This window comes from Macaca thibetana, chromosome 7 (assembly GCF_024542745.1).
Source record: "Macaca thibetana thibetana isolate TM-01 chromosome 7, ASM2454274v1, whole genome shotgun sequence".
In the NCBI taxonomy this organism is placed as follows: domain Eukaryota; kingdom Metazoa; phylum Chordata; class Mammalia; order Primates; family Cercopithecidae; genus Macaca; species Macaca thibetana.
In genome coordinates, this window is record NC_065584.1 from 146,538,330 (window position 1) to 146,550,235 (window position 11,906).

The 11,906-nt window shown below is 42.9% G+C and overlaps 1 protein-coding gene across 1 annotated transcript; it reads right to left on the reverse strand.

Annotated features, from left to right (window-relative positions):
- Positions 1 to 7,148: 7,148 nt before the first annotated feature.
- On the reverse strand, positions 7,149 to 9,498 carry C2CD4B (C2 calcium dependent domain containing 4B). The gene is made up of 2 exons (XM_050797277.1): positions 8,843 to 9,498; positions 7,149 to 8,641 (listed from the first exon to the last, which is right to left on the reverse strand). Exon 2 carries the CDS (start codon positions 8,599 to 8,601, stop codon positions 7,507 to 7,509), a length of 1,095 nt encoding a protein of 364 aa, XP_050653234.1. The 5' UTR covers positions 8,602 to 8,641; positions 8,843 to 9,498; the 3' UTR covers positions 7,149 to 7,506.
- Between the last annotated feature and the right edge of the window lie 2,408 nt (positions 9,499 to 11,906).

The following is an 11,906-nucleotide window of genomic DNA, read 5'->3' on the forward strand; positions in this document are numbered from 1 at the left end:
CTGGCCCTTCCCCTTCCCCTTCCCTCTCCTTTTTTGTATGCAGGAGGTTTATTGGGTGTTGCTCTTGGGATCAATACCTGTGGGGAAGTGAAAGAAGTAGGATTGCTCAGAGAACAAGTTTCAGAGGGGATCTGAGCTATGAGCTGTCAATAGCCAAACCTCTCAGTAGCTACAGGAGTGAGTACTTCAGTCCTGGGAGGGGAGTGAGTAGATGTGGGAGACATACCATAATATCCACTACAGATTTAAATATTTTTCCCATAAATATTTCTATATGTATATCTAAAGGACAAACACATTCTTTAAAAACATATTTCTAATGCCATTACCATACCCAAATTTAGTTATCAATAATTCATTAATATCCAATCCGTATTCAGCATTCGAGTTTCCAATTGTCTGATAAATATAACTATATATTTATTTTATTTATTTATTTATTTTTTTGAGACGGAGTCTCACTCTGTCACCCAGGCTGGAGTACAGTGGCTCGATCTCGGCTCACTGCAAGCTCCACCTCCCGCGTGCACACCATTCTCCTGCCTCAGCCTCCTGAGTAGCTGGGACGACAGGCGCCCGCCACTACTCCCTAATTTTTTGTATTTTTAGTAGAGACGGGGTTTCACTGTGTTAGCCAGGATGGTCTCGATCTCCCGACCTCAAGATCCGCCCACCTCGGTCTCCCAAAGTGCTGGAATTACAAGCGTGAGCCACCACGCCCGGCCAAATATAACTATATATTATTTATTTATTTATTTATAGTTTGCTTGATTTGGGGTTCAAATAAGGCCCATAAATTACAATCAATTAATATATCTTTTTGTTTATTTTATCTTTAAAATGACACATGATAATTGTACATATTTATGGGATACCTAGTGATGTTTTGATACATAAAATGTACAGTGATTATATCAGGCTAATTAGCATAGCCATTCATCTTAAACATTTACCTAATAAGCAACCTCAACTCTTCTTTCTTACTTCCTAAAAGGAAGAAGCATTTGTCTCATCAGGAGCTGACCTACACACTCAGCTACTCAGATGGGCTCAATAGTTCTAAAGCTAAAATCTTTCCTCTTGCAGGCATCGGTTCAGGATTGGGATTGCAACCCAAGCTGGGTCATTAAAATACATATAGACATTCTTCCTTAGTCTTATGGGTATGCTTTTAAAAGCAAGGCCTTCTCATCAGCCTGGACCTCATGAGAAATTATGGAGTAGTTCCTGGTGGTTACTGGCCAACATCCTAGGCCTCTAAGTGTGGCCTGCCTCAGGATAGAATGATTCTGTCTCACAAGGAATGCTGAAGGGATTTCATCACACTGAAGGAAAAGGATGCTAACATGTAACAAGAAAACATCTGAAGCTACAAAACTCACTGACAAAAGTAAGCATACAGACAAATTCAGAATACTCTCATACCGTAATCACGGTATATAAACCAATTATATTAAGTATCTTTTCTGACAATGGAATAAAACTAGAAATCAACAGAAGGAACTTTGAAAACTGGACAAATACATGAAAATTAAACAACATGCTCCTGAATGACTAATGGATCAATGAAGAAATTAAAAAGAAAATTTTAAAAATTATTCTGATAAATGGAAATGAAAACACAACTTTTCAAAACCTATACATACAACAAAAGCAGTTCTAAGAGGCAAGTTTATGGCAATAAATACCTACATCTAAAAGGTGGAAAGTGCTCCAAAAAAAAAAAAAAACTACTCTAACATTGCACCTCAAGGAACTAGAAAAATGAGAAAAAACAAAACCCCAAATTAGTAGAATAAAGGAAATAATAAAAATCGGAGCAGAAATAAGTGAAATAGAGACAAAAAAATCAACACAAAAGATCAACAAAACAAAGAGTTGGTTTTTTGAAAAGATAAAAGTTGATGAACATCCTTTTTTTACGGCTGCATAGTATTCCATGGTGTATATGTGCCACATTTTCTTAATCCAGTCTGTCACTGATGGACATTTGGGTTGATTCCAAGTCTTTGCTATTGTGAATAGTGCCATAAAAAACATACGTGTGCATGTGTCTTTATAGCAGCATGATTTATAAACCTTTGGGTATATACCCAGTAATGGGATGGCTGGGTCATATGGTACTTCTAGTTCTAGATCCTTGAGGAATCGCCATACTGTTTTCCATAATGGTTGAACTAGTTTACAATCCCACCAACAGTGTAAAAGTGTTCCTGTTTCTCCACATCCTCTCCAGCACCTGTTGTTTCCTGACTTTTTAATGTATGGATGAGTTTGTGTCCTTTGTAGGGACATGGATGCAGCTGGAAACCATCATTCTCAGCAAACTATCGCAAGAACAGAAAACCAAACACCGCATGTTCTCACTCATAGGTGGGAACTGAACAATGAGATCACTTGGACTCGGGAAGGGGAACATCACACACCAGGGCCTATCATGGGGAGGGGGGAGGGGGGGGGGAGGGATTGCATTGGGAGTTATACCTGATGTAAATAACGAGTTGATGGGTGCTGACAAGTTGATGGGTGCAGCACACCAACATGGCACAAGTATACATATGTAACAAACCTGCACGTTATGCACATGTACCCTAGAACTTAAAGTATAATAATAAAATAATAATAATAATAAAAGACTAAAATAAATAAATAAATAGAAAAAATATAAAAATTTAAAAAATTTGATGAACATAAAGCTAGAGTAACTACTATGGTTTGAATGTGTCCCCCATATTTCATGTGTTTGAAAATTAACCCCTAAATTCATATTTGATGGGCTATTGGGAGGTAATTAGGATTAGATGAGGTCATCAGGGTGGGGCCCCATAATAAGATTAGTGGCTCTATAAGAAGAGAAAGAGGAATGTAAGCTATCATGTTCTTGCCCTCTTGTCATGTGATACCCTCCACCATGTTATGATGCAACAAAAAAACTCTAATCAGATAGAGCTGCTTGATCTTGAACTTCTCGGCCTCCAAAAATGTCAGAAATAAATTTCTTTTGTAAATAAATTACCCAGCATGTGGTTTTCTGTTATAGCAACAAAAAATGTACTAACACACTATGAAAAAAAAAGATACATGACTCAAATAAATAAAATCAGAGATAAAAAAGAAGACATTATAACTCATACCACAGAAACACAAAGGATCATAAGAGACTATTATGAATGACTTATATGTTAATGAATTGGAAAACCTAGAAGAAATGAATTAACTCCTGGACACACACAACCTACTAAGACTGAATCATGAAGAAATAGAAAATCCAATCAGACCAACAATGAGTAATAAGATTGAATCAGTAAAAAAATGTCTCCCGTCAAAAAAAGCCTAGGACCTAATGGTTTCACTGCTGAATTTTACCAAACATTTAAAGAACTAACCAATTCTTCTCAAGCTATTCTCAAAAAATGGAAAGGGAGGGAATTCTTCCAAACTCATTCTTTGAGGCCAGAATTACCCTGACACCAAAATTAGAAAAAAATACAACAAAAAAGAAAACTATAGGCCAATATCCCTGAAGAACACAAATACAAAAATCCTCAACAAATTACTAGCAAACTGAATTCAATAGCATAGTGAAAAGATCCTTCACCATGATAAAGTGGGATTCATCCCAGAGATACAAGGATAGTTCAATATATACAAATCAAAAAACAAGTAAACAATCCCTTTTATGATAGCTACAAAAAATAAAATTTTTAAACTCTGAATAATTTTTTTTATTTCAATAGGTTTCTGGGGAACAGGTGGTGTTTCCTTACATGAACAAGTTATTTAGTGGTGATTTCTGAGATTTTGGTGCAACCATCATCCGAGTAGTATACACTGTACCCAACGTGTAGTCTTTTATTCCTCACCGAGCTCCAAGTACCCCAAAGTCCATTGTATCATTTTTGTGCCTTTGCATCCTCATAGCTTAGCTCCCACTTATCAGTGAGAACATATGATGCTTGAAAACCTCAGAAAAAGTTCAACCAAGGAGGTGAAAGATCTCCACAATGAAAACTATAAAACATTGGTGAAAGAAATTGAAAAGGACACAAAGAAATGAAAACATATCCTGTGTTCATGGACTGGAAAACTTAATATTGTTAAAATGCCCACACTGTCCAAAGCAATCTACAGATTGAATGCAATACCTATCAAGATACCAATGACATTCCCCACAGAAATAGAAAAAAAAATCCTTATATTTGTGTAGAATCACAGAAGACCCTGAATAGCCAGAGCAATTTTGAGGCAAAAGGATAAAGCTGAAGGCATCACCCTACATCACTTCAAAATATATTAAAAAGTTGTAATAACCAAAACAGCATGGTATTGGCATAAAAACTGACACATAGACCAGTGGAGCAGAATAGACAATCGAGAAATAGATCTAAACATTTACGACTGATTTTCAATGAAGGTGCCAAGAAGACACATTGGGAAAGGACAGTCCCTTTAATAAATGGTGCTAGGAAAACGATAAGAACATGCAGAAGAATGAAACTAGACCCCTATCTTTCACCACATACAAAAGTTAAACTCAAAATGGATTACAAACTTAAATGTAAGATCCCAAACTGTGAAACTGCTACAAGAAAACATAAGGGAAAAACTTCATGACATTGGTCTGGCCAAGAATTATTTATATAGGACCTCAAAAGCATAGGCAACAAAACAAAAAATAGACAAATGAAATTACATGACACTAAAAAGCTTCTGCACAGCAAAGGACACAATCAACAGAATGAAGAGACAACCTATAGAACGGGGGAAATTTTTGAAAGCTATGCATCAGGCAAGGGGTTAATATCCAGAGTATATGATAAATTCAGACAACTCAATAGCAAACAAACAAATTTAAAAATCCAAATAATCTGATTTTAAAATGGGCAAAAGAAGACGTACAAATAGCCAACACGTAGATGAAAAAGTACTCAGCATCACTAATCATCAGGAAAGTGAAAATCGAAATCACAATAAAGTACCACCTCACCTCAGCTAATGTGGCTATTACCAAAAAGACAAAAACAAAAAACAAATGCTAGCAACAACATAGAGAAGGCAGAACTCTTATATACTGTTGGTGGGAATGTAAATTAATACACCCATTATGAAGATGACAAACATTCTTCAAAAATTTGAAAATAGAACTACTATAGGCTCCAGCAATTTCACTAGTGGGTATATATTCAAAGGAAAGGAAATCAGTATGTTGAAAAGATATCTTTACTCCCATCTTAATTGGTGCACTATTCACACTAGCTAAGGTATGGAATCAACTTAAGTGTCCATCAAGGAATGAATGGATAAAATAATTTAGTATCTACACACAATGGATTGCTATTCAGCCATTAAAAAATGAAATCCTATCATTTGCAACGATGTGGATGAACCTAGTGAAAATGATGTTAAGTGAAATAAGCCCAGCACAGGAGAAATACTGCATGCCGCTTCTAGTCAGCCATCTTGCTGATGTCACTCTCAGATTTCAGTGATCTTGACATTATATATATTTATATAAATTTACATATTTGTGTAAATATATAAAATATATAAATTTATATAAATATATATTATCAGTCACAAACAAATGTTGTATTTCATCAAGTGCTCATTCCAGATTCTTTACCTATTAAGTCAATTTTTTACATGAAGTTTCATTTTTGTCAAATTGAGCCCTCTGAAAAGGAATGACGTCTTTATGTATGTCATCTTCATTATGTTCTCTGAGGTCTACAGAATGAAACTAATTCCATTTTTACTAAATACATGTATTTATTTTTACTAAATAAAAACATGTATTTATGAATATATTTATGAATACATATGTTATTTACGAATACATATGTATTTATATATGAATACATAGGTTGAACAGTCTCTTCTTGGAATACTTTCCTCCAACACACTGGCCTCACTTCCTCTGACCCACAAGGGTGGGTCAGTCTTCCAGAGAAGTCAGAACACTTGGTTCTTGTTTGAATTCAGCTATGCACATGAGCTGTATAGCTTTGGGCATGTCATCTCTGTGGTGTTTTCTCAATTTCAAAAGTAGTTTGATGAGATTATTTTTAAAGGCTGATTTGTTCACTTTGAAATAATATTTAAAATCCAGGATTTTTAGTCTGATCAAATTTGTACCGAGATCTCATTATTGTAACAACAATGCAGAAGAAATTTCTGATGGAGAATGAGTGCAAACTGTTGCTCACGGGGAAATTTACCATGGGGATACTAAAGGGTTCTACTTTCCCTCTCCTGGCTCTTCTAAGTCTTCAGTCTCAGGTAGCCATACCTTTGCCAGGCTCCACTTCAGGAGCAGGGAGAAACAACTGTTAAGAAAGGAGACCTGAAGGAGTTCATTCTCTGGAACATTATTGAGCACTGTTCAACAGTACAGTGCAAGTCTTTTCAGGTTTGCTATCATATTTCACATGTATTCAAGGGTTATTTGGATATTAAGGCATATCTTCACAAAGCCATGTGAGGTAGCTATTACTCCCTTTTCACTGATGGAGAAAATGAGGCTCAGGGAGATTAACTGATTTGCCCTAGTCCAGACAAGTGGCAGAAAAAAATTGAACTCTGTATCTGTCTCCCACTCCATTGTGCTTTCCACTACCTGGTGGATTCCTGTAGCCCAGGGCAAATTCTCTTGGGTGTAATCAGTTTCCAGTGGACTCAGGTTTATTTGTTGAATTAACAAATGAAAATCAGTTGGATTTTAAAAACACTCTGTAGAACCCAGTGTTCAAGAAACTGACAATTTACTTCTTAACTCATCTAGGAAATCCTACGGCAAGCTAATTACTGTGTAATTAGACACACAGCTAGGTGAGAGAATGCCACAAAAAATATCACCTTGTTTACAGAGGCAGGAAAGATTTATTTTCTAAGATTTCCTAGGTAAGAGAAAGACCCCAGGAATACCTATTCCCTACATAACCATCTATTGGAAGGTCCTCCACTTCCCATTTCTTTTCCTCAGCAATTTTTGAAAAATTAACTTCCAAAAGAAACCTGTTCTTCCCACCAAGGTATTCATCCTTATGTCTCACTCTGATGTGTGCACGTGCGCGCACACAAGTTAGGCTATTACCTATGCCGCATCAATATGTAAAGCTGTGTATATGAATCGTAACACTGGGCATGACTCTGAATGAATAACTTGCTTTATTTAAAAAAAAAAAAACTGTTAAACAATTATAGAAAATCGGAAGGAATGAAAAACAACGCAATGGGTGTACTTCCTTTCTCTCCCAGTCCCAAACCAACCCATTTTTCCTTGGAATGTAAAAACTGGTCTGGAAAGAGGAATGGGGGTCCTGTGAACAGAACGAGGAGTCATTATCTTTTTCTTCTATACCAATAAACGATGACAAATGTGGACTGAAACTAAAACGTCAATAAAGCAATATCATAAATAGAAAAATAAATAACATTTATTTTGTACCACGCGGCTGTCAGTGTCCTGAGTCTCCGGGGCAGAGCGCCTTGGGGAGGGCTGGGCCCTCAGAGCAGCAGGAGGGCGCCCAGGGACAGCTCACCCTGGCCCAGCAGGCGGCCCCGCTCCCGGCCGCGGCCCTCGTCCCAGGCCTTGACGCGAACAGCCAGGCGGCGCACCTCGTCCTCCGAGAGGCCGTCGAAGCAGAAGTCCTGGTCAAAGGAGGCCTTGCGGCTGCGCCCCACCACAATGCTGCATTGCCGACGCGCGGTGTCCGGCGGGCGTAGGACGAGGCTGAGGCGGCAGCGGACGGCACGAGGCCCCGGGGCGCCTCCTGCGAGGCCCTCAGCGCGGAGCAGCCGGAGACGGAGGCGCCCGGTTTCCGGACAGTACTCGGCGGCCAGGCGCAGGGCGTCGCCGGCGCGGCCCAGAGCCAGGGTGCCCTCGGCCTCCAGGCGCTCAGGAAGCGGGTCCCGGGACGAAGACGGGCTGGCGGAGGGGGCCCGGGCCGGGGACTGGGAGCCCGCGCAGCGCTCCTTGTCCTCGTTCCCGCTGGAGACGGAGCGGGCGCGGGCCAGGCGGCGACGACTCCTGGCCCGCAGCGCGCGGCTCAGCAGCCCGTCGGGGGCGCGCAGAAGATGGCAGCCGCGGGGTCGCCGGACGAGCGCGTCCTGGGGCGGGCGGGGACGGCCGGGGACCGCGGGGGTGGCCGGGCCCGAAGCTCGCGGGCCGCACAGGGTCTCCAGGGGGACGTCCGGGCCGCAGCCGCCGCCATAGGCGCGGGTCCGAGGCCGGGGCGCGGACGGGTCCCCGAGCAGGAGCGACTCCTTGCGACGCGTGTGCGGGCTCTCGAGCAGCACGCAGAAGCCGTAGGCGGTGAGCACACGGGGCAGGTGCGGCAGCGACAACGCGGCCTGCGAGCGCGGGTCCCAGTCCGTGCGGCCGGCGTCCTCGTCTGCCGCGCGGGGCCACAGGTCGCGTTCAGCGGCGCAGCGCCGGGGCAGGGCGGCGGCCCGGCTTGGAGACTCGAGCGCGCAGGGCGCCGGGAGCCGCGGCGGGATGCAGAATTCGGGGATGCGATTCGGCGTGAGCACTTTAGCAAAGGCGGGCTTCGGCGCGGAGCTGCCTGAGTTGGAGGAGCAGAGTTTCTCGAGGAGCCGCATCCTTGGAGGCTGAGGCTAGGAGTGGCGGGAAGAGATGCGCCTGCGGGAGAGAGAAGCTGCTGAGTTTGGGCGCCTGGGGCTGCTGGAGCCCCTTGACGCGGCTGGATTCCCTCCCCCGGACCCTGTAACCGTCCCGACGTGTTTAAGACCCTGGACCAGTTCCAGCCTTGCTTTCTGCACCCACAAATCAGCCCTGCTTCCGTTCTTTTGTACTAAATAAACGAATAAATAGAAATCAGACCTTTCTTCTTCAGTGTCTCTGGGACTGGTTGCAAGCTCAGTGCCAGTGGTCCCTAGCCCGCTGCTGGGGCGCCACTTTCAGTACTGCGGCCGGGAGAGTGGCGCTCCCCTTTTATACTGTAGGCTGAGTCCCGCCCAGCTGCCGCGGCCCAACCCAGAGGCGCTGCACATCCTGCCTTCCCGCCACCCTCTCCCACGACGCCGGGGGCTCTGCACTGGGCACTCAGGTCTGCGCGAAGCTGTCGCGGGAGCAGGCACAAAGTGGTCAGCTCTGGGACCCGCATTTGCAGTGAGTGCGTGGAGCCCCAGGCAAGGCCTGGGAAAGGTTGCAGGTGAAGAGAGGGCACCCTGTCGTCCTGCCAAGGAAAAATTGGCGGCTGAAAATGTTTTCGGCTTCTGGGAGAAGGTGAGGCTGGATGAGGAAACAGGAAGTTAATTTGGCTAGGAGATAAACTGTCACTCAACCTGCATGTCACCTGGACGTGACCTGCACGTCCTGGGAGCTTCTGTTATCCGGTCCCCATGCACTCAGAGTGTACAGACCAATGTGGTTTCCAAGTATTCATATACCTATTTACTGCCTGCCTCCCTCTGCTAGACTGTGGTCTTTTTGATAGCATTGGCCCTGGCTCAGTCCACGCCCTAAGTACTGGTGAAGTGGGTAAATTAATCTTTGAGAAAATTTCTGATCGCTTCTTGGTCTTTTGGCTAAGATCAAGTGGAGAAAGCTTCTGAATGGCTGCAGGCTCTGCCTGTCATCTTGATAGTCACAAAACATGGGGCTTCTGGCTCGTGCCATTTTTAAAGCTACCCCTTTTCTTTATGCTCTAGCATGGAGGTATCCAGTTAGAAAACATCTTCCCGAACTCTAGATTCTTTCTTTCCACCCCGACCTTCATTTTCTGAGATGAGAAGACTGAAATTCCAGAGGACCCTGAGGAAATTCCAGAAAGGTTAAAAAGAGCCAGTTAATGGCAGAAGCTGGAATTAGCAATTTCCTGTTTCTTTGGCTTTGCATGTGATGCTTCCTGTGATCTGAAATGCCCTTTCTCTGCTTTTTCGTTATATAGGAACTCCTGTTTATTTTCTGTAATTCAGCCCATGCATCGTCCCTTTCAGGTGCCTTCACCCAACTCCACTGCTCCAGTTCCTCAGCCCCTCCTTATTTCCTTCCTACTTCTAGGGGCCACCATTGTTGCAGTTCGCAACTTTGGAATTTTCGGTTTACAGTTTTGTCTCCTCTAATAGACTTGTGGGTTTTCAGTGGGTAAGGACTGGGGCAGCTCAACCAGAGGGGGATTTCAAGAGTCTATTAGGAATATATGAAAAATAAAATAAAAGTCCTAAGATCAAGAACTGGGACTGCCTCCATCCCAGTTGCCTTATCCAGGGTACAAGCCTGGCTGTCTTATTCATCTCTACATAATTCTAGCACCCAGGATACAATGCCAGGCAAATAGTAAGTGCTTAGCAAATATTTGATGAATTGTATTGAACTGATACTGATCTGCAGGTCTTATGACTGTCAGGTGCTTTCAACCACATATCTCTCTACGTAATTTGATTTATTTCTCACAGAAAACCAATAAGGAAGACGTTGTTTCTGTTGCCCAGATGAGAAACTGAGGGACTTGCCTAGGGTCATTCAAGCTATGATCATAGCCTACATAGCCTAAGTCCTAGCTTTTTGGCTAATTTCTTCTAATTCATTCCTTCTTTCCTTTCTTCTTTTCTTACACCCTTACTCCATCTATTCACTCAATTCAATATAATTCACTGAGTCTACTGTGTGTCAGACACTGTGTGATTTGTATTGCCCTTTACACCCAGAATGTTAATTCTTACAGCATCTCAGTCTACTGTTAAGTAGTATTTTCCACTATACTTGCTTTGGAATTAGCCCCATTATTTTCAAATCCTTAAAGGTAAGAAGAGTGTTTCTCTGGGCTAATAATACTTTACTTCTTAATTGACCCGCAGGTTCTGCATCCCCCAATTCAGCCAACCACGGATGGGAAATATTGGGAAAAAATAATAATACAAAAGAAATGAAGCAGTAAAATAACTATTCACATAGCATTTACATTGTAGTAGGTGTTATAAGTAATCTAGCGATAACTTAAAGCATATGAGAGGATATTCATAGGTTATATGCAAATACTATGCCATTTTATATAAGGAACTTGAACATCCAAGGATTTTGGTATCTTGAGGGTCCTTGGAACTAATCCCCCTCACACACCGAGGGACATCTGTATGCTTTTTTGATGGGGCAAGTATCCGTCAATATGCAGCCACTGGAGCCAGGGAGCAGCAGCCATTCCTGCTAAAGCCAAATTTTCAGGCAGAAACATCCCGAGGGGTCTCTGACAGGATCATTTCCCTGTGATTCATCAGGCCGATGTGCAGATTCCTGGGCAAAGGTTCTTCTCTAAAGCGGAGCACACCTGCATTATGTCTGTCCTGCAGTAGATGCAGCTCGTTTCAAATTAAACCTCAGGCCGGGCGCAGTGGCTCACGCCTGTAATCCCAGCACTTTGGGAGGCCGAGACGGGCGGATCACGAGGTCAGGAGATCGAGACCATCCTGGCTAACACGGTGAAACCCCGTCTCTACTAAAAAATACAAAAAACTAGCCGGGCGAGGTGGCGGGCGCCTATAGTCCCAGCTACTCGGGAGGCTGAGGCAGGAGAATGGCGTGAACCTGGGAGGCGGAGCTTGCAGTGAGCCGAGATCCGGCCACTGCACTCCAGCCTGGGTGACAGAGCGAGACTCCGTCTCAAAAAAAAAAAAAAAAAAAAAAATTAAACCTCAGTGAAAATGGCCTTGGTGACAATGAACACTCAGACATCATATCGGTGGGTGAAAGCCGCTGAAAGCAGGACATGGGATTTGAGTGATTGCACTCCCAGCGCTTGCGTTGTTTACAGAGCAACGCAAGCATGACTATTAACACAGTCCCTATCTAGAGGGTTTTCCAAAACTGTTATCTTCCCATGAATCAATATTCTATAGAAGAGAAAGTAAGATACAGGGAAATTAAATTACTTACCCAGGGATACTCT